General features: G+C 33.9%; 2 protein-coding genes across 5 annotated transcripts; one reads left to right on the forward strand and one right to left on the reverse strand.

The window, feature by feature from the left end:
- Nucleotides 1–3361: 3361 nt before the first annotated feature.
- On the forward strand, nucleotides 3362–8105 carry LOC18609137 (Ubiquitin-like superfamily protein). 3 transcript variants are annotated; one of them, XM_007044133.3, is made up of 7 exons: nucleotides 3362–3509; nucleotides 3599–3677; nucleotides 3854–3915; nucleotides 3999–4135; nucleotides 4762–4972; nucleotides 6061–6233; nucleotides 7692–8105. In XM_007044133.3, exons 1-6 carry the CDS (start codon nucleotides 3507–3509, stop codon nucleotides 6226–6228), a joined length of 660 nt encoding a protein of 219 aa, XP_007044195.3. In that variant the 5' UTR covers nucleotides 3362–3506; the 3' UTR covers nucleotides 6229–6233; nucleotides 7692–8105. The 3 variants fall into 3 exon arrangements, 2 of the variants coding, with proteins under 2 accessions (XP_007044195.3, XP_017970992.2); XR_016024590.1 differs by having other exon boundaries at nucleotides 3367–3509; nucleotides 3603–3677; nucleotides 6161–6233; XM_018115503.2 differs by having other exon boundaries at nucleotides 3371–3509; nucleotides 3603–3677.
- Nucleotides 8106–8213: 108 nt separating this feature from the next.
- Nucleotides 8214–23069, reverse strand: LOC18609138 (bidirectional amino acid transporter 1). Of its 2 annotated transcripts, none has more exons than XM_018115500.2 (8): nucleotides 22894–23069; nucleotides 22317–22577; nucleotides 10559–10577; nucleotides 10210–10429; nucleotides 9947–10128; nucleotides 9271–9560; nucleotides 9046–9175; nucleotides 8214–8717 (listed from the first exon to the last, which is right to left on the reverse strand). In XM_018115500.2, the coding sequence occupies exons 1-8, from the start codon at nucleotides 23022–23024 to the stop codon at nucleotides 8370–8372; spliced, it is 1581 nt and encodes a 526-aa protein (XP_017970989.2). In that variant the 5' UTR covers nucleotides 23025–23069; the 3' UTR covers nucleotides 8214–8369. The 2 variants fall into 2 exon arrangements, with proteins under 2 accessions (XP_017970989.2, XP_017970990.2); XM_018115501.2 differs by lacking the exons at nucleotides 22317–22577; nucleotides 22894–23069 and adding exons at nucleotides 12342–12602; nucleotides 12722–13248.
- Nucleotides 23070–23274: the final 205 nt, after the last annotated feature.

Consider the following 23274-nt stretch of genomic DNA (forward strand, 5'->3'; position numbering starts at 1 on the left):
ATTCATACAAAACAGATTCTTTTAAAGATAAATCTTACCATGATAGTATATATTCACAGGTGATTTTTGAAATCAAAAAGAGTGATTTCAAAATATCTAGCCTACTATAAATATCTTGCACATAAAAAGGTTCACAATCCTCCTTGACATCATACAGTGAAGTTCTTATTCTCGTTGATGCATCTAACGGGTCAAACTCCCATAAAGGGCCTTACCAATTGACTAAAGGTCCATATAACATATACCTCATCCGTCCACTAGATAGGTCCAAACTCTTGCCAATGAATCGAACGAATTGAACTCCCATTGATCAAATCCAAAAGGCACATCAAATATAAGCTTTATTGATGTTTCAAAAGAAATCAAAAGTCATATTTTCATATTCATTCATATAACAATAATTGATCACACACCAAGTTCCCAAAGGCTAATCATATATCAATGCCAAATTTCATTTTTAGTTCTAATGTCAAGTTCTATTAAAATACTATTTCAAAATCTACATCAAAGTACTCCAAAAGTCTACATAAAAGAATAATAGTTTTACAAAAGTTTAAATCCACAAGAGTTCCCATGTCTCATAGTATATTAAATGCTTTTGAAATACTCTTGCTATAATTTGAAATAGCACATATTCATAAACAAGTTCAATTTTTTATTCACTTTAAAACATAACTCTGATATTCTAATAGATAAATAAGCTTTTAACAAAATCATAAAGAACTACATTGAACAAAGTCTTAACTTAGTTGCTCTAGATACTCATAACCATGTTGAAAGTACTGTAAAGGGTACAAATTTTGAAAACTTCACTAGTAATTAAGCTTTTGGGATCATTTTAACACACTAAACATATACTAGAAAAGCTTAAACCAAACTTTAATACCAAATTGACAAAATTTGGTAGATTACAGTAATTGGAGTAATAGGTACAGTGGAAGTTGTTAAAGCCAAATTAACAAATATTTTTTATAACTAAAAAGGCATATGTGAAACCTCAACTTTTCACACAAGTGTAATGTGGTCATTTGTGAAAAAATATAGCGCGCATTTTCTTTTATGAGCAATTGAATGAGTTTCCCAACCAAAACGTTTTTAAATTTCCCTTTTTATATAGTGTTTGCATGCAAAAGAATGAATATTTGAAGAATGTGAGAGAAAGGAAACCAAAAGAGTTAATTTTTGCAAGTTAAGTGTCACATCCCATTTCTAGAGATATAACTAACGCAAGAACCTATGCGGGTATAACCCACTAAGCCCACACAAATCTCTTACTCATCAAGCATACATTGTCCTTACATACAAAACATACACATTATTATCAATATATCAATGTGAAATCTAGTGTGCCATTACAACGTGATAGAATTCTACATCATGACATGTGGAAATGTGAATGAACATTATACTAGGTGCCATCACAACGTGGTGGAATGCTACCTCACAACGTGGTGGAATGCTACCTCACAACGTGTAGTAATGCAAATAAACTTTTAACTCAAAGTATTTTTCATTACTCATGCAAATGTATCATCATAAACATGTGTTCACACCTTAGATGCTTAACTAGGCTCGTAAGCCAAAATGAACATAAATATTGCAAATCATTTTAAAACATATAAATCATGGTGCTACTCATCGCTACAAACTCGTAAAGGAAACATCCATCACATAAAACAAAAAGATAAAGATCAACTCATCAACGGAACATGAGTCAACCCTATAGGCATCAAATGGGCTACTAGAATACCTATCAAGAAAAATCGAGAGCACATCTCACATAGCAAGGTAGAAAGCTACTTACTGATTTGAAAAAAATAAAGAAATTAATGTGTGAGTCATAAAGACTTCGTGAATATATACAGGAAGGGGACAAGCCAAGGGGAAAAGTTTTTTGCATAAATTATCAATTGTAATATCATGACTATCATAAATCTTAAGTTTCCTTTAACACCTTGTAAAGAATATTGTTCAAAGCCATTTCATAAAGATTTAACTGAAACCATAGTTGTATAAACATTTAAGATGAAATAGAAGTCGAAATCATTAGAAAACCTTGTGAAAAAGGAGAGAAAACATTGTTCTGTAGCTAAAGTAGCAATACATCCTAGTAAAGTATCAATACTTTTGATACAGAATGCTTTCTAGACTAAATGTATCGATACTTTCAACACATAATGCTTCTTGGGCCATTTTGTCTTCTAAGCATGGATACATGTTCTTCATATATTAATACTTTACTCTTAAAATTCAGTTTTCTAGAACAATTTCTGCACTTTCTAGCTTTAAAAATTTTTTAGTCTTAGGGACATTCATATAGGCTAAGATTCACTTGAATTGAGCCATATTCCATCAATTCCTCAACTTTTTCATATCACTAATCAATCATAACTTGTAAGTAATCTTCCTAAAATTCATATTTTATACTTTACTAAAAATCATTAAAACTTAACTAACTATGAATGGTATTCCACCCAAACTCAAAGTGGATAAAGTATAGTCCCCTTATGTTGGAACTAATTGGGAGTGGTAGTCCACCCTAACTCCTAATAAATAGGGTTTAATCTCTACTATCTTGGATTATTGAGCGCTTTTGTGAGTGGCATCCCTTCTCATCCACACTTTGAGTGATAGTCCGCCTCAACTCATAGTGGATAGTGGTAAAAATCCCCACAATCTTGGATTACTGATAAACATATAAGATCTACCATATCCATGACTTACTTCACTATGGCTCATACTTCATTCTCATATTAATCTTGCAGGGCATGTGGAAATTTCATCACAAACGATTCATATAATCATACGTTTTATACTCGAATGCATATCACATAATCATTTCATAAACTCATGGGTGGGAATGTGTACATTCACCATAACATCTCATCTAGCATACATGCATCTCATACTCATCATATCATCTTAAACTCATTTTGAAGGAAATCATTAAAAGGGTTAGTTTCTTATTGTTAAAAGTTAATACAAAAGATGATATTTATATACGTAATAGATTCGAAAAGCTCCTTTAAAATTATTTGGATTCAAATAATTTGAATAGTCATCATAAAAATGGTATTTAATTCCTACAAGATAAATACCTTAATAAATCATACTTTACATATAACATACTTCAAAAGGTATATCTACTCACCTTTTGAAAACTCGACCTCCATCATATAATATTAAACTTCACTCCAAGAAATCCCTTGAAGTTTTGACAGCACCTGCGCGATCAATCCATCATTGTAAGCATTGCTTAAATCAGAATATCGAAATAATCAAATAAGGTAATAATGAAAAATATAAACCTCAGAACATGTATTTCCTTTCACTTTCCTTATAAATAAGGATTCTGGTCTCATTGTATTGGGCCGGTCAGCCCAAATTACATATCAACAGTAGGTTCAGTCGATTTTAATCCCCATTTTTCTCCATATTGCAACTGGTAACACGGATGTCTCCGTGCTTTGGGCGGGACGACAGAGTGGGAGATTCGAATATCAATAATGGTGAAGATCACTTCGAATTTTAAAATTTCCAGGCCTTTTGTTTTCTCGACCTTTTTTCTTTTTCATGAAACATTGATTTGTTTGTGCAGGCAGATTCAACTTCGGATGATCTTGAACCCTTATTCGATTACCGCCGCGTTCAGCCCCTAAATTTTGTTTGCATCGAAGGTACCCAAAAAATAATTTTCAACTCCTTTTTTTTTTTTTTGCGTTTTCAATTTTTCAAGAATATCAATAATAGCATATAGTTTGCATTTATTTTTTGAATTTTAGGTTATGAATTTAAGCTCAATTATCATTGTAGTACACGAATTGTTGTAGTAATCGTTTGAGTTTCATTGTAGATGACGGTTCTGATGCTTCACCAGATCCTTCGCCGAAACGGAGGAAAATTCCAGATACTGATGTAAGATTTTTGCCTCTCCATTTATCTTGATACCAAAGTTGATCTCCCTTTTCTTCAATATATGAAAGCTGGTGGTGATTTAGGTTGTGAAAGTAGATGAGGATGTTGAAGTGATAAAGGTAGTGAATGTAGAAGAAGAGGATTGGTTGGCACCTCCTCCTATGGTTTCAACTGATGCTTTAAGCAAGATTGGTGAGGATTCAACCATAAAGGAGTTGAGGTATTATACTTACTTGCATTCTCCGGTTATGAATTTGCTGTTTACTCGGCCATTTTGGAGCTTTTTTAACAATATATATATATATATATATGTTTGTGGAAATTTCTATTGTGCGTATAAGCAGTTAAAATTCTTCCTTTTTTTTACTGTTAGTTTGTGTTTTCTTCTATCCTCTCTCATTTTTGGTTTTAAATGATTAAATCATTTGTTTATATCATTCTTGTAATAACTATTTGTAGAGAAATGTGATTCTTTTTGGAAAGTGAATCTACTTGAGATTTGGCAGGCATTTGCAAGATTTTATGTAGCCAACTGCTCTTAATTATCTGAGACAAAGATATCTTATATCTGTTTATGCCTTGATTGTGTTTAAATTAGCTGACTAGTTGACATTTCCCAGTAAACAATGACTCATCCACTGTTTTTTGTGCATGAAAATTGTTTGTGTTGCTTGTTAACATAATAGTTATATATATTTTGAAAGGATGTTGGGATATGTAGATGTGAATGGTACAGCATGGTGGCTATTTTCTGGTTTAATGCTTCAAAATAAGTTCTTTTTCTCTTTATATGACTTTTTCTATGGCACTTGTTTTTCCTATTTTAATGTCAAATGATGCATGCAGGCTAAGAAAACAGGAATTGCTTTCAGTTGCACAATCCACAAAAAACATGTTGCTAGAAGTGGAGGAATCTGTAAAAAGAGAACTGAGTGGTTCATTGAAAGCTTCTTTAGATGCTGGTGCTGAGCAACCAAAAAATCCTACCTCTGAAAGGGCCAAAATAGTTATTTCAATCCAGAACAAGGATGAATGCAAGCAATTTCGTGTTTACATGGTATAGATTTGTGTTGCATTTTGAACTTGTATGTCAGTATTTCATTGCAGTCCTGGCTAGGGAATAGGAGAATGAAAGTTTAGCCCTCTGCTTTGCGCATTTTAGATATATGAATAGAAATAACTCTAAGGCCAGGAGCCTGTTATCTCATAGTGTTCACATATATATAAAATCTCTAGTTACTGGCTAGGGAATAGGAGAATGAAAGTTTAGCTCTCTGCTTTGCACTTTTTAGATATATGAATAGAAATAACTGTAGGGCAGGAGCCTGTTATCTCATAGTGTTCACATTTATATAAAATCTCTAGTTACAAGCCATAGAGTTTTCAAATTGTATTCAATTCTGTGATTTATGTAACTGTTGATAAAGAAGGCTTGCGTGGTTGCATTTTTAGTAAATTTAAAGAAAACTGCTATATCTGAAATGTATAATAATTGTAAGACTTTATGAGATAATTATAGGGTACTGGGGAAATACAAATCTTCTTGAATAGTATGATGTGTTCACAGGGGGAAGACTCAACCTTCCCAATTAACCTTCCCAGTTAATTTCTTCTCTTATTTATGCTGGAGAAAGTAAGATGAATGCAAGTGCTAATACAAAATAAATAAATCTTGGACCATATTATTAACTTCTAAAAGCTAATTCTGTTGCATCTATGAAAAAGTAGTTAGAACGACAACTTAATTTGGTATCTTGACATACATGCTTGGTTCTTGTCCATATTTGCCTAATTTTCAACGGTTCTTCCTTGAACCTTTTATTTCTTAATTAGTATAATTTGTTTGAAGAAGCATTTCTTCCTTTCTAACATAAAATAAAGAAAATATGCTAGAATTTTTGTGCCATTGAGTGCACAAAAAATCTGTTCATTAAGTACACAGCAATCAACACTGTACCCCTTCTGTAATCAGGACAATGTTTTTTGAAATATGAGAACTTAAATATGGTTGAGTGGTATAATTCCTGAATGAACGTTTAAATCCAACCAGATCTTTAATATCTTATGTTTGTATGCCTGAAAGCTTTTTGGTTTATATTTTGTTAGCTTGAACTGGCTTCTTAGGGTAACTACATTTTGTAATAGGATGACAAGTTTGAGAGGCTCTTCAGCATGTATGCAGATAAAGTGAAGCTTGACCTGCAAAGCTTAGTATTTTCTTTTGACGGTGATAAAATTAGTGCAGCTGCAACCCCTGCAAGTCTAGGAATGGAGGATGATGACATTATTGAGGTGCATGTGAAGAAGAGATGATCAAGGTAAGTTGCTGCTCTATTATACAAAGGCATTTAATTTTTAAAAATTTTGTCCTGAGCCTCATGTTTGTTTTTTGTTCTCACTTTGAGACAAGTAGATAAATTATACTAAGTTGAATTTCTGAATTGGGTATATAGTGATGAACAGAAATGGTTTGAGAAATATAAGAGAGTATGCATGATTTTGGTTTGTATATATATATATATAGCCTTCAATACCATGATGACCAAATTATATAACTAATATCAGACTCCTTTAGGAGGTCTTCCGAGCTTGATCTAAGTGTGCAGTTTGCTGGTGTGGACTCTATTGACATCTGTATTGCAGCTTTGAGTTGAATTGTGATAATGAATCTGCAAGTAATGAAGACATGCATAAGGAATCTGCATAATAACAATTGCAAGAGTCTCTGACTTTCAGCATTTAACTATTGTGGTCAGGATTGATTATTGGTCACTAGTATGTGCATATGCCTTAATCTTTGGGATGGAAAATCATTATACTTATTTGTACCAACTTAGAATGCACATACCAATGTTTACAGAAGATTGGCTTGCTGATTTATTTAGAATAAGCAACTTGAAGCAAATCATCATCTCATGGAGTAAAGAAAGAGTATAAAGGGACAGTACCTTCATTGTATATGAGGGTATCTTGATTGGTTTTTGTTGTGGACTTAATGTTTGAATCATGATGTGTTGTCTATGATTTGTTGTTGGAATGCATCTTAAAACAGAGCAGATGCACTACTAATATCATGAATGCTGTATAAGATCATTAGTTTCGTGAAAAAGCAATGTCACTTTAAGAAATTCTTTTTGCCATTGTGGTGGTGCATTGGGTAGGCGTACTTTGGTTTGTTTCCTGAAGCAAATCTTATTTAATAATGTTAAAACAAACAATGCCGAGTCGATTTGGCAATTTGATAGGAGTGTGTTTGGGTTGAACCATTTTGGGTTTTGACTATTTGGATTTATTCAAGTTTTAGGCATTACAAGGTCAAGTTATTTCAGATTTAGGTTGTTGACTTTTTTGAGTCAACAACCTAAATCTACTGTCAACTTTTGTCTGACTTACTCTACTGTCAGGTAGCATTGAGTTTGGTCCAATGGTATTCAGGTCGCTAATTTTTCAATTGAATTTTGGTTGGCTCCAATTGAGTTTCCAGTGGTTGCAGGGTCAAGACTTTGCCACCTCTACTAACATATTCTTATTTTTATGTTTTCTTATTATTGTATTTATCTTTTTGGTAATTTTACCAAAGGAATTGGTGCCAACTCAATTAGTACCTTTATATTTTTGTATAAATTATTTTTTTTATACTTTATTAACCTTTGATAAATAACGAATTATTAGTATGTATCATCTTGCAGCTTTTGCTTTCTGTTTCAGTATAAGTTTCACTAGTGGTCCTTATTTTCTATATTTGGAGCTCATCTACCCTTTCCAATTTCTTGCAGCCTTAGCTGCTTCTTCAGGATTTGGTTTCAGCTAGTGGTGCTTAAATAACTTTGCCTGTCCCTTCTACACTCTAAAGTTTTCGAGACAACTGATTAACGGTGAAGCTGTGCTTTCTTCGGTGTCATCCATTTGGAGGTCTGTTACTGAAGTATATGGTTCACAATTGTACAGTGGGATGCAAATATTTTGAAGATTATTTAGGAACAATCATCTTTATCAAGCTTTTCATACGGGCTTAATCTGAGGATCATGAAATGACCCATACATTCTCAGATGTACTCTTGTGTCTCTGCTTTGATAAACTTGTTTTGTTTGTTTCTTGAAGCCCTGCCAATGAAGACCTTCATGGCTTCTCGGATATGTGTATTTGATATTATAAAGTTTTCTTTTCTGTTGACATAGTGTTGATGGCATGATAATCTCCAGTTGCAACAAGGTGAAAATTATGAGAGACTCATTTCCATTAGCTATTTCTGATCAAAGAAGCAATATATTTTCTGCGCTGTAAGGTCATCAAGTCATGAACACAACTAAATCAAATTTCTTGAACTACTAAGAATATTGGGAAATTCTACAAAAGTTTTATTGCCAGAGCTTGATGAGAAAAGATTAAATTCTAATGATCATGTCGATCCTAAGACGCTGAAATCTAAAATTCAGTGCATACGTATACAATTTCATTTATCTATGTTGGTTATGGGACCTGTAAACCAATGCCGAGCACTAATGATCCAAGAAGAAACAGTAAGAACGAGCAAACCGCAAACAGCAACAGGAGTGTAGTTGAGTGTCTCAGAGGTGATTGGATAGGCAACAGGCAATGAGAAGAGGACTGAGATGGTTGCCACCCAAATGACTGCAAGCCAACCAACCAAGATCCCAAAGCGGCCGAGGTTGAAGGGTCCTGGCCTGAAGGATTTGCGTGCCAAAGTCACCCGGAAGAAGATTGGTAGGGCATAAGCAATGTAGAGTCCAATTGTTGCAATAGATACCATGGCCTGAAATGCCACCAAGCTTCCAAGAGACTGCAAGAGATTGAGAACACAAAGGCAACATTATTTGCAGTTAAAGAATGATAAATAGATTTCAAGAGACATAGTTCCATCTATTAGTTTGACCATAATAAAGGCCTTGGCTCTTTTGATTTCAATGAAGCTCATCTTATATATGTTTACTTGGAAAAGAAAAAAAAATCCTCAAACAGTTAATCAACAGATGAAAATATGAAAGGAACCTGGATTCCTTTAATCCATTAACCTTCATCGGTTTTCACTAAAGCGGTACAAAATGAATTTTACCACTCCAATGCAACAAAACAGGATACATTTGTATTGAATATTAAGATGGGCATACCGTTAGTGCCATGCAAAATGAGATAAATGCAGAGAGCCAAACTGCATTTATAGGAACCTCCTGCTTGTTCACTTTATGCCACAAAGATGACAATGGCATGGCTCCATCTCTCGAGAATGCATAAGCCATCCTGAGAACAGATATTTAGTGCAAGTGAGTTGCCACTTGACAGGTAAGAATATCCAGGTGATTTGTCTTACAAGAACATAAGATAAATATGCGTACCTTGAGTTGCTAGTAACAGAACTCATACCACAAAAAAATATGGCAATTGCAACCACTCCCAAACAAATAATTCCCCCAACGCCATTGCCATATCTATTCTTAAATGCTAGGTAAAATATTTCAGCAATAGCATAACCTCCAGCATCATTATCTTCACTCAAAAGGAATGGTATGTTGGTAACTGCAAAGGTGATGCCAAGTAGGTAACCCCATCCAAAAATAATAGATATCCCAATGGAACTAATTATTCCTTTTGGTCCATTCTTATCAGCACTCTTGGTTTCCTCTGTCTGCAAATAGAAGTTGAGAATAAACAAAATGATTTAGTTTCACTTGTAGATCAAAAGTATGCAATAAAACTCATTTATGAAAAAATAATTAAACTCAAAAGCCAATCTAGCGGAAGTTTAATTACACTTTCAAGTTGGTGAAATTTTGAGGTTGGTCATGTTTTAGAAGGGAGACCAAAGAAATAGCATGCCTTTTAGGTATCATTTAATTAAGTTTCAAAGAAGCATCTGTGGAAAAATTACATGGCACCCTCATTAAGTTGAACACATTTATCTTTATGAAGAAGATAAAAACGAAGCATGATAACCTTTTAGCTGCCCTGGTTTTGTACAGCTTTAACGGTGTGTTTTAATGAGAAAGAAATGAAAGAAAGACAAAAACTTACCATATGAGCAGATGCATCATACCCAGTAAGGGTGTACTGACTCATTAGAAGTCCAAGAACAAATATATAGACTTTACTGTTTATTCCCTCACCATTATTGGTGTTGAAATGAGTGAACACAAACTTGGCACTAGCCCTCTCTGTTGAAACCGAGGGAATGAGGATCATAAGAAGAACAACACCTAAAAGCAACAAAAGATTTGCTGAAAAAGGGGTTATCACTTAAGCCAGAAAAAGCAAGTTAAGCCCTGATGTCTTCATACCTATGAGATTCCATGCAGCAGCCAGCTGTCCAAAGAATGATAGAACTGAAATGGGAAGACTGTTTATTATAGCATGTATCAGCAGGATTGCCCCATGAAAAGCTATGACTACATATTTAGACGCCTCATATCCACCACCTTTTTTTCCACCTGTGCTAAGGAGAATGATCACCGAAATTAGTTGTGCAAGTGAGAAATCTACACTTGCTGTAACAGCCCACTGCATATAAAAAGGTAGTTTTTGTGGTTAGAACTTTTTATTGTTCATATCTAATTTAAAACAAGATTGGCCTTTTCATGATATATTAGAATGCATCATATACATAGATATCAAATTTCGAAGACAAACCTGACCAACAATGTTGAACCTGCCAGAAAATATAAATGATCTGTATTAGATGCAATGATTATACTAAAGTTAGATAAATGTGTGTGTGTGCGCACGTGTGCTCTAAAACAATAATGAAATAAAATCCTACTGAGTAAATAGACAATCCCAGATTATAGGGGGAGAGGGGCGGTTTTAATCCAATCTCCTATGCAGAATCTCACTAAAATCTACGGAAAAAAGTAGCCCAATATAGAAAGGAGCACCAACACAAAATCGTTTCCCATGGTCTCAGGTGAGAGGTAGGGCATAAGCATGCCAAGCACTGAGGTTGAATTACACTGTTAAGACACAAAACCTGCATCCAGGCAGTTTAGCTTATGCAAGGAACACATAAGCACAGAGGTCAGAAGAACATAATGGCCTAAACTTTAAGGCTCAAGCAGTGTCAAATATGTTTATGATGGGCCTGAAATGTAGACATGGACATCCCTAGAACCTATAATACATGCTCAAAGGAAGTTTAGTCTATGATTTGATCCAGTGCAATTCCAGTATTTTGGAGCTATCCTGTTCTCTCTTTCATCTGCTTCATTATTTTTCTAAATTTAATATTCATGCAATCTTGAACACAGTTTATATATATAAATACAAAATAGTAGTGGGTTGGTACACACCTACATCAGTGCTTAGAGTTGCAAACACCATTTTAGATTTTTAAGCAACCAAAACAGATGTCCAGGGACACAAAGGATCAATATGAAGAAAGCATCGACTCTGAAGGATGTTCCAATTGTTTGAACAACAGTTTTGTGATTGAAAGTGGAAGATTAAATAAGATTATGAGAACGAAATTCGAGAAATCTGGAACCATTCTAATTATTGTTTTCTACAATTTAACCAAGAACATATTCTTGTTCACAAGTCTGAAACAAAACTAGGGGATTAATGTGATAGTGTTAGACAAACAAATGACAGTTTAGATGATTAATACTAAAAGAATGCTGTAGTCCCATGCCCCATTTCACTGTTCTCCATCTGCATTCCAAACAACATTCGTAGTGGTATACAATTTAGGCATCCATCTTGAGCTTATACCATTTAGAATTGTTCTGACAATAGCAAGTAAGCCCTAAATCTTAGCTGATACTTTTCACAAGAAAATTTATTATCTAATTAATTCTCTGTCTTTGTATATGTTGATACCATTCCCTAAGTACTTCAAAAAATAAATAAGAGGCCAATTTGGGGAGCAGTTGCAATCTATTTTTGGCCAACCACTCTAGCACCACAGTTATGTCATTCCGTATGCACCCTGTTTATGACAGAAGAAAAACTAGAGCAAAACACAAATCTGCTTATAAACAAAATTAAAGAGAGAAGCAAACTACTCACATGGAGCATCTCATATAGCTCATATGCTAAAATATCTTTATCAATTGAAATTTTAATGAAGACTGGTCAAGCTTGTAAAATCAGTTAATTGTCTCCACTCAAGAGCTTAAACTTCTACACCTAGAACACCATAATTCTTAAGGCCAATACCTTTAAAGCTAACACCAACAACTAATCAATGCAAAATCAAAGACGACAATCTCATTCCGGAGGACACTGCATTTACAACAAAAGCCTAGTCGAAACCCATACACTAACTTCCTTATGGCAATGAAAGTCCCAAACATTCATAAATTTGATTACGTTAAAGTCAACACCATCATTAGAACTTAAGACAGAAGCAATAACGTTGTGAAGTGTATATGATAAATTATCAAATTAGCCAAAGGAAAAAAATACATATATTTACCAGCCTGTGAGCCAAGAGGCAAGGGGTGCCCAATTTTGGCCAGCAAGCTTAGCACTCCAATAATAAAGGCCACCAGAAGTTGGGTACGAGGAACAGATCTCAGCCATTGATAACCCAACGAACATGGTGAAACCACCAGCTATAAACCAACCATAAACCAAAGAGACAGATCCACCAAAAATCAACCCAGTGTTGTAAAGAGTGGTGATACCGGTCAGCACTGATATGATCGAAAATGAAAACGCAAAATTTGAAAACATCCTGCAAAAATTTTAAACCAAAAGCCAAAAACAAAAGAGAGAGATAGCTCATATTTTGGCACTCTTCACAGTTCACACTCAACCAAATTCAACAAGAAAAGGGCAGTTGAGGGATTTTACGATAGATCGCGCTTGAGCTCTTGTTTGTAGCCAAGCTCTCTGAGACGAGACTGGCCTGAATCAACCAAAACGCCGCCATTTTTAACCGTTTGAGATGGAAGAGCCATTTTTTCACTGCCAGAAACCATCTTTGGCACGACAAAATGAAACAATGGAAGACTTTAAAGCCCCAAAAGAGATTGGTTCGTGGTCGTTTTGTCAACCCAGAAGACCAATCGAAAGCTCTCCGTTCCCTTGCTTCCTGGACGACCAATCTCCCTTTCCCTCTCTCTCTCCCTCGCTGCTTCTTCTGTCGTTGTAATTTGTTTCTTTATCAAAGGAACATGCAGTAATAATATAAAACAGGAAACCTATGACCGCTGACTTATTTTTTGTCAGCAAGCTTTGTGATCATTAGTCAAGGAGAGGCGCCTGGCTTACATTGGATTTTCATCTAAATATACTTTTCTTTCAGATTGTATAATTGGGTCTCGATGATTTTTCCCTTTCGGATTTGTTTCGATTCGAGGAGAAATCATCAGGGTGAGAGAGTGAAGGAGGTTACATGCCGCAGCTCATTATTTCTACCTGCAGAATCTATTTCCAATGATTCTTTCAAATATTCGTTTCCAAATTTGACTAAGCTCCGCGCTGAATACGTTGTTTACTGTCAATGGACGTTCAATATTTAATATACCATATCTTTGTTTTATGTATGCAACATTTACACCCAATTTTTATTAAAAAATGTAATTTTTTACTCTATTTTGATCCCACTAACTTAATTTTATAAGAATCATTAAAAAATATTGATTGAATCCAGCAAAATTATAATATTTTAACTCATAATAAATAAATAAATAAATAAAACTATTTTTAAATATTTAACTTAGACGAATATAGATTTTTATTAACAAATATAATTTAAATTAAAATTTAACTATTATAATTAAATTATGTTAAAATTTTATGATAAATAACTCCCACCAGACGAAATTCGTAAGATCATAAGTCTTATAAGACTTTTTTTTTTTTGAAATAGAAAGAGAAAAAAATAATAAGCATTGCTAGTGCAGCAAATGGCCTGGGAATGATTAAAAGGAATCTTTTAAAACAAAAGGTGAACGTTGAAAACGGTATTCCACACGTGTTGAATATTGTGTATTTGTCGGGTAGCGTGTGGGAGAGGGAACCTCTTTGACCGAGAATAATGGAAGGTGATGGTTCCAACACGTCTTTTCATTCTAAGTTGAAGTTTTTTTTTTTTTTTTTTTTATAAATTTTGTTTTTATGTAACAAAAAGTCAATGAATGCTATCAACATTTAATATTTCAATAAAAAATAATATTAATTTTTTACTATTTCCAGCAAGTAAATTTTATTTTAAAATATTTTAAATAATAAAATAGACATTTAATTTATAACAAACAAATAACATTCAATTTCAATTATTTCTCTCATAAGCTAACGAACAAATAAATGCCCATAAACCCAATTTATGGCTACAAAATCAATGTGAAATCGATTTTATGTGTGGAAATGACAACCACGAGGCAAAGCTAGAAATTGACGCATGCAACAATGCAGAGCTAAAACATTACTAGTTTGGATTGACTCAATAGAGTCCATGTGTGCCTTGCAAGACAATTGACACTCTTCCACTTTATGCATTGTAATAATAAAAAGTTTTTTTATTTATGAGTTTACATAATTTTATGTGTTTATTATTTACAAGATAAAGTTTTTGGAGTGAACATATTTTGTATAAGAATTATAACGTGTTATAATTATGAAATCTTTACTACATCAAAACATCACTCTTAAATAGTTCTTAGTCGATACTTTAACAAGATAAAACATTAATAAAAACTAAAAAACTAATTATGTTATGTTTTTTACTTATAAAATAACCAATCAATTTCATAGATTGTTGTATACGGATATTAAAATGAACGACATAATACTTAAAAAAAACTTTTAAACTGTTCAAAAAAATTCAAATAAGTCATCATTTTTATTGCGTTCAATAAAATCTTTGTGCTTTTATTTGGTGTCAAATAAGTCCTTATAATTAATAGTTGATTAATTGTTAGTCAAAATGTCACTTGTGATTCTATATCACCTGGCATTAATGTGATATATTGACATATTATAATGGATGATGATCCAACATGTTTATGTGATGTGATGATATGGTTATGTGATATTTTCACCTTTCATGTCAAAGCTACGTGAACATAAAATGATAAGTGACATTTTAATTAAAACAATTACTAAGGGTGAGCATTGGGTGGCTCTGTTAATTTCAATTGTGGAAGAGGTCACGATCGACCAAGTCGAAGTGGCGAAATCAACTGCCACCAACTGAGGCAAAAAGGAAGCCGACCAAACCGTGATCGATCATGGTAAATTTTAACGATTGGTGAGGAAAGGCTGACGGTTATAGCTAGCAAGGTGAGGAAAGGGACTGGGAAGAAGGGTTAAAGATTTTAAGGTTTGAAGTCGAGGGCTACGGTTGCCAAGTTGCCAAGAATTTGGGGGAAATTAATGAGAAGGTTACATATGTAGTTTCCTATTCATATTAATAAATAATAAAAAATAATAGGTTGTTAAAGTTAGGGGGAATTAACGAGCGGGGTTACTTATGCAATTTCTCCCATCATAATAATAATAAAAAAAGAGAAATATGGATTGATTATTCGATCAGTGTTAAGGGGAAGGGTTCCCCGGTCAACAACTAAGCTAATTAATCGCCAAAGTCGAAGTCCTCAATCAGAGTTAATTGACCAAATTGTTTCTGATCGAAAACTATTGATTGGGTAGTTTAAACTGCTCGGATGCTCACCTCTAACATTTATTAACCATTAGTCATAAGCGTCTATTTGATTCAAAATAAAAATATGTAAACTTCATTAAATGTAATAAAAAAAGTAAGAACTTACTTAAATTTTTTTAAATTGTTCAAGGGCTTTTCTAAGCATTACACCAAATTAAAGTGTAGATGCTTGGTACAAAAACAAGTTAATTAAACATGACCCACCAAGAGAATTCTATTTAATTTTCATTTGATATCTCATTTAAGTGTTTATTGAAAACTTCTTATGTACTAATTGTCTAAGTAATTATTAGACTTAAGATCATCATGTTATCTAATTATGTAGCAATTGCTATACTTTGATATTACTTTTAATAGTCCTAACCAAGTATGAACAATAGGATAAAAGTTAGGTATAGCATAAAAACATTAAAAAAAATAAATGATTCATAAAGGATACATCACTTTAGGTGATTTAAAAAAGATATCTCATTAGTTCTTCACATGTCTTAACTTAAGGAAACTTTTGGCTCAAGTAGAACGAAGATTCGGAAAATGAGTTTTTTGAATTTCATTATGGAGTTAAGAGGCACCTTCAAGAACTAACATGATATGGAAAAATATAGAGTAAACATTACACTATGCTCTATGTCTTATCAAAGATATTAGATGATGAATGATTGAATTACACAGATAGACTGAGTACCAAAAGGTTAAGTCAAACCTCTTTGATTTTATTTTTTAAAAAACAACTCTTAATAATTAGGTAGTCATGACACATTACCATATGTTAATCTTAACTTATAAATATGAAATTAATCAAATTAGGAATTGATGATGAATGTAAATTGTTTGATTCATCTAATCCTTACTAGACTAGGATTATAATTTATATTTATTGCTAATATATTTAAAACCTAATGGGTCACATTTATTAAAGAATTACACGTAAGAATGTAAAATTAGAGATTAAGTTAGACTTAATTGAAAAAGAAGTATTAACTTCTAAGGACATAATTGAAAAGGTTTAATTTTGTCAAAGCAATTTTGCAAATTCTACTAAGATTAAGATTAATATTAATATGTTTGCCTATAAATAAGAATAAGATAATCTTCGAGCAAGACTTACCTAAAATTTTTTAAAGCCTATTTAGTCATTTTCTTTTTTTTTTTTTGCTTAAAAACTATTATAAAAATTTTATGAAAAATAATAGTTTTAAAATTAAGCTAAAAATTGTTTGGTAAAATAACTTATAGAAGCTCTAATTTTGATTAAAATTACCATAAAATGTATTTAATAAACAATTTTATATTAATCAAGAATTCTTTTGCTCACAATGGAAAAAATTTAACTTTATTTTTTTATCTATTTAAAATAATGGAGAGGAGTGATTTGCAGAGAGAAGAAAAGAAGAGGGAGATGATTGAGAGAGATGGAACTTTTTTTTGAGAGGGTAATGTTGAGATTATTTTTAATAGATAAGGATATTTTTTGAACAAAAAGAAAAATTCTCTTGAAATGATGACATGTTTTTAAATAAAAGAAGAGAAAGTTTCTTATATATAAATTTTTTTTTAGATTTTGTTTTTTAAAAAGTTATTATTTTAAGAACTTTTTAAAATCTTGTTTGATTTGATTTTTATTTTTAAAAATAAATAAATTAAAAAAAATCAAACCAAGGAGACACTTAGTATTATTATTATCATAAACACATGGCCTTGGTAGCGCAACACAACCTTTCACGTTTAAAATGGGCTTATAGTAGCATGGCCCAACACTTTTTATCTATTTTTTCATGTTTTTCTCTAAAAATAAGATTCATTTTTCATAAATAATCCAATAAAAAAACTATAAATACTTAGCTTATAAAAGTATGTTGAATAAAAAATCAAATTTCCATTAGTGTTTGTAGGAAAATCTAAAAATCTGTTTTAGAGTGATTTTAAAAAAAATAAAAGAAATAAAAAATTAAGTAGTGCTGGGCTTGACTCTAGATTAAGCATGCCGAGGCCGGCAGATATAGGATGGCCCATGTAGCCATGGGTCGTGTTTGACGACGTAGCACTCAATCTTCATGAGTTGTGCAAGGCTGGCACGACATACTAGGTACCGACAGGTTAGCCTTTTGCACCACGACATTTTTTCTTGATGTGAGATTTATGATTTTCCATTGAGAGTGTGCCATTCTCATGACTTCCCCCTCAAAATGTAACATCCTCATGGCTATTCGTTAAGGGCGTGACAATCTCTTCGGCATGAAATTCTTGATTCCATGCTAGGATTGTAATATTATGTCAGGCTCAATTTGGCATGCTTTTTTGTGCCATGCTAAGCCCAACCTGACCCATGAGAGCTACGAGTCATGTGCTGGGTTGGACCATGCCCTTAGCCTTCATGGGTGTTGTTAGCATGACTCGTTAAATAATATTTCTTGAGCTGTCACAATTAACACATTGGTTGCTTATTTTAACAGGCTGTGAAAGCCTAATGTTACTCATTTGACACCTCTAACGCATAAGAATTAGGAGATCTTTCAAACAATCTCCCAAGAGTAGGGGGACCAAGAACTTTAGAGACTATTTGGGTTAATTGGTCTTTGTTTTGAGGTTCAAAGCCCAACAGATTTAAATGACTACCGATCGATAAGTTTAGTCGAATGTGTCTACAAGATTGTGGCAAAAACTCTAGTTAACAGAGTGAAATGAGTTGTGGAAGAAATTATCGACAGAAACCAGTTTGCATTTGTGTAGGGTCGGTAAATTCTAGACTGTTCTCTTTTGGCAAATGAAGTCTTTAATGCTTTTAAAAAAGGGAAAGGGGGTTTGATGTTCAAGATCGACTTTGAAAAGACTTACGACTGCGTTAGTTGGAGTTTTCTTGACTTGATTATGAGGAAAATGGGATTTGGTGACTGATGGAGGATGTGGGTTAGAGAATGTGTCAGCTCGGCTATGGTGTCAATTCTGGTGAATGGATCTCCGACGAGATAATTTAAAATGAAAAGGGGACTTCACCAAGGTTGTCCTTTATCCCCTTTCCTTTTTATCATCATTGTGGAAGCTCTAAGTTGTATGATAAAGAAGGTTGAAGTGAGTGGTAAATGCAAAGGAGTGCAAATTGCGAAACGTGGATTTCGTATTTCTCATTTACAGTTTGCTGACGATACTCTGCTGTTTTGTAATAATGAGCTAGACGAATTGTTGGGTCCTAAAAGAATCTTGAAGTGCTTCCAAAGTGTCTCAGGACTCAAGATTAATTACCAAAAGAGTCAGCTGCTGGGTATTGGAATCAAGGAGCATATGGTTGAAAAATGGACAAGAGTTATCAATTGCAAAGTGGGTAGAACCCTTACTATTTACCTTGGTTTACCGTTGGACATTAATCATAACTCAATGAGTTTTTAGAAACCTATCATTGAAAAGGTGGAAAGTAAGCTGGCAGGTTGGAAGATGAAATATTTGTCGATGGGAGGTTGTATTACTTTATTAAAATCAGTCTTGGCAAATCTGCCTTGTTATTACATGTCTCTGTTTCACCTTTCGTGTGCTATCAAGATCAAAATTGATAAGTTGCAGCGAAAGTTTTTATGGGGAAACAGTGATGATAAGAAAAAAATTCATTATATTAAGTGGGAGATTGTCAATAATTATAGAGACAGTGGATGGATAGAAATTATTGATTTGGAAGTCCAAAATAGAGCCCTCCTCAACAAATGGATTTGGAGATACAGGAATGAAAAAGGGAGTCTATGGCGGGAGGTGATAGCAGAAAAGACCAACAGTGATCCATCCATCCTTATGCCAAACACGAGAGTAAACAGGAACTTTTCTAGCCAATGGAAAAAAAAAATTCTTAATCCCCTCATTATTACTAACAAGTTTTCCTTGCAGGTCACATCTAATTTAGGCTACAGTATAGGCAATGGTCAAAATATACAGTTTTGAAAGGATGAGTGGATTGAAGGAGTTGTCCTTGTAGATGCTTTTCCTCAGATTTATGCGCTTTGCTCAAACAAGTGTGGTAAAGTGGCTGATTTTGGGAAGTGAGCAGGGAACGTATGGAAATGGGACATTCCGCTGAGAAGGACTTTGTTCTATTGGGAAAGGAGCCAGTGGTATGAGTTAAGGGACACCTTGAATAAGGTTCAGCTTAGTAAGGAAATGAAGGATGCCCTAATATGAAAATGCGAAACTAATGGTAGGTATACTACCAAATCATTCTGTAAAATGGTGCTTAATACGAACAGCGAAGAGAGTAAAATATGGAAAGAGGTTTGGTCTGGAGTGGCCCCTCACCGTATTGAAGCTTTTGTTTGGCAACTGTTGTTTGAGAAAGTTGGAGTCAAAGTTGAACTGGCAGACAAGGGAATGCTAAAAGATATTTATGATTTGTGTGTTTTTTGTGAGCATGAAAAAGAGACATGCAATCACCTCTTTATCAGATGTGCTGAATCTTGGAAGATTTGGGGAATGTGGTGTAAGTTGTTCAACATTAAGTGGGTGGCCCTTGAAACTGTTAAATCTTTCTTTGTATCATGGAATGACTGTGTTATTGGTAAGTATGACTGTAGGTTGTGGAAATTGGCCTATTATGCTATTGTGTGGACAATCTAGAAAAATAGAAACGATGTGGTTTTTTAAAGGAAGAAATGGGATGAATACCAATGTTGGGAGCTGGTCAAGTTTAGAATCACATCGTGGGCTAACTCTAAATGGCCTATGGATTATGGGTCAATCTCGGATGTATTCTTCGATCCCTCGGTAGGTAGCTATGGGAAGAACAAACATAAAAGAGTTAAGAAAGGTACAAACTAGATTGCACCTCCACAGGGATATGTGAAATTTAATGTTGATGGCTCGGCAAAAGGGTGTCTCGGACTAGCAAGTATAGATGGAATTATGAGGAATGAATCAGGGGACGTTAAGATCGTCTTCTCCAAACCGATTGGTAAGGTTGACTCTTCCCAAGCTGAGATCATGGCTGTGAATGAAGCTATCTTCATTTTCGCTACATCAAAATGGAAAGGAAGCCATATGCTGATCATTGAAAGTGATGCTAGTAATGTTATGTATTGGGTCAAAAATTGAGCCCAGATGCCGTGGTGGTTGCGTAAATGGATGATACTAATTGAAAGAGTTGAAGAACAGTTGGGATTGTGGGAAATAAGACATGTTCCGCGGGAGATGAATCAAGAGGCTGACATACTCGCTAAGAACGCAACAAATCTTGGTCAGAACACGTTCTGTGTGTTTTAAAAAGCAAGGGATACGCAGACTGTTGTGTGTTCTTTGACAATAAAGTTGGTGGTCAAGTGATATGAGTATGCTTGCTCCTCTCCTGTTCTTGCTGAATGTAGTGCCTTGGGCTGGGTTGGTTTCTGATTTTGGTTTTCTGATGATTTATGGTTCAATGAGATGCTTTTTGTTATTTTGTATGCAAGGGTTATGTTTGACTGTAATGTGATGCTTGTGATCTTCCCCTTCTGTTTGTGGGGTTTTTGCTTTTTTGTATAGGATGCCTTGTCTCCAGGTTAAGTGATGTTGAGTTTTGATGGGTATTGCAAACAAGTGGATATACCAATCAAACCTCGCCCTTCTGAGGATGTTTTGTTTAGAATTTATTTCAGGGTAGTGAGTTTTTCACACCTATGATTTAATGAAATCTTTTACTATTAAAAAAAATTGGTCTTTGTTTTGGGCTTAGGTTTTGCTAAAAAAGAGGCCTATGCATGAAACGTGGGGTGAAGTTTGCATCTTTTGATAAATAATAGCATATTAAATTGAAGTGGTAAGGTGCATCATAATTGAATCAGGTTGTAGTTTTCCATCTTTTAATCTAGTTAACAAATCTCAGGTCTAAACCTGTAACACTGAAGTTCTACAATAAGCTTAAATAATAAAAAAGCTCTTGAACTATATTGGTTTATGCACCTGAGTCCTATATATTTTTGTATCCAAAGAAATCTTAGTGTTTAGATTTGTATTCAGAAAAATCTTTACTCTTTTATTGTAAACACATAAGTCCTTAATTTTGTAACAAAAATTAATGACCGTTAGATTTAATATCAATTAATATTTTCTATTCACATGACATATAACGTGACTTGATGATATAGTTTCGCGATAATTAAAATTATCATATTATTAAGTCACATCATATCATATGACAAGTGTAAAAGGAGAAAAAAGAAAAAATACACTTTATCTCCTCATGTGACTTTATCATCAAGTTACATCATATGTCATATGATAAGTGTAAAATAAATAAAAAAAAAAAAATATACCTCAACTTTTTATGTGATCTTTTTATCAAGTCACATCATATATCATGTGAATAAAAAATATCCATCGGTATTGAATTTTGACGGTAGTTAATTTTTTGTACAAATTAAAGTTCATGTGGATACAATAAAAGAATATGAAATTTCTTTTTTGGGGGCAAAATCAAAAGAAAAAGAGTTTTTTTGGATACAATGAAAATACAAAAACTTAGTTGCATAATTGATAATTGATATAATTTAGCAGCTTTTTTTTATTATTTAAGCCTTTACAATACTTGAGTGAACAACTCCGGAGATGGCTAACCTGGAAGCAAAATGCATAAATAACAAAAATAGCAGAGATCGATAGATCTATAAACCTGAAACTACCTACCCAATGCTCACTATGCATGACCAAAACATTAGTAAACATCCAGTCCAGCACAAACAGATCACAGCAAATGAAAGATCCAAACTCCAAACAATAGAGGAAAATTAACAGGAAAGCAAGGGTCAAGGGGCGAAGCTATGAGAAACTTACCAACCAGTGAACCAGGAAGCCAGAGGACCCCACTCCTTGCCACTCAACTTGGCACTCCAATAGTACAGTCCACCAGAAGTGGGATAAGCAGAGCAAATCTCAGCCATTGCCAGACCCACTATCAAAGTTAACATGCCCACTATGGGCCACCCATATATCATTGTAACAGGCCCACCAAAGGTGAGTCCTGTTCCGTACATTGTCGTCAGCCCTGTGATCACTGACACGATTGAGAAAGTCACCGAAAAGTTTGCGATCGCCCTGCACATCACCGCCACCAAGCATTTCCTCGATTAACAAGGAACCATTTCCTGCCCCTAGGAATCCAGGGAGGGGTTCTGTTTTTTTTTTTTTTTTTTTTTAATTTTTGTTATAATAAGTAAGGCATTATTTCTGATTAAATGGAGGCTAATCTAAGTCTTTAACCAATGTAAGTTCAACTATTAAAGAAAAGGATATTCCAAAAATGTACAGGAATAGTAAGAGAGAATTCATGCAGAAAGAGTCCAAATATAGATGAACAAATTCTCAAGATTTGATAAAAGGTATTACTTGAAGGGGAAAAGGAATTACATACGAGAGGCTGCGACTAAGTTCTTGCTTGTAACCCAGCTGTTTGAGCCGGGCGTCGTCGGAAACATCGGCGTCATGTTCCCGGAGAGGGAGGTACGGCACTGAATCTGCGGAGAGTCGAATTCCGGTGTCCATTTAAGAAAATATTTTTGGTCGTGAAATGTTCAATCGAGAATCTCTTTCTATAAAATGGAAAAGATTGTACATTATAAAGAATTTACAATCTCTCGATCTAACAGTCAAAAAGAGGGTTTGAGTGACAAGTCCATAGTTCCAATTAGCCACGTGCATGAAATTATGTGATAAATTGAGCCAATAATTTACATTCCAGCTGCCATCTGCCATCTGCCATTGCCAACTAATGCACCTCTCCTTGATTTAAGAT

This window comes from Theobroma cacao, chromosome 2 (assembly GCF_053813885.1).
Source record: "Theobroma cacao isolate CCN51 chromosome 2, ASM5381388v1, whole genome shotgun sequence".
Taxonomy (NCBI): Eukaryota; Viridiplantae; Streptophyta; class Magnoliopsida; order Malvales; family Malvaceae; genus Theobroma; species Theobroma cacao.

Excerpts from the sequence above, each read along its gene's own strand:
- LOC18609138 (XM_018115500.2), bottom strand. The coding sequence starts at position 23,024 with ATGGACACCGGAATTCGACTCTCCGCAGATTCAGTGCCGTACCTCCCT. Across the intron at positions 22,578-22,893 it reads GAACTTAGTCGCAGCCTCTC|GGCGATCGCAAACTTTTCGG; the intron begins GTATGTAATTCC and ends GGTGATGTGCAG. Across the intron at positions 10,129-10,209 it reads TGCTGCATGGAATCTCATAG|GTGTTGTTCTTCTTATGATC; the intron begins GTATGAAGACAT and ends TGTTGCTTTTAG.
- LOC18609137 (XM_018115503.2), top strand. The coding sequence starts at position 3,455 with ATGTCTCCGTGCTTTGGGCGGGACGACAGAGTGGGAGATTCGAATATC. Across the intron at positions 3,510-3,602 it reads AGATTCGAATATCAATAATG|ATTCAACTTCGGATGATCTT; the intron begins GTGAAGATCACT and ends TTGTGCAGGCAG. Across the intron at positions 3,678-3,853 it reads AAATTTTGTTTGCATCGAAG|ATGACGGTTCTGATGCTTCA; the intron begins GTACCCAAAAAA and ends GTTTCATTGTAG.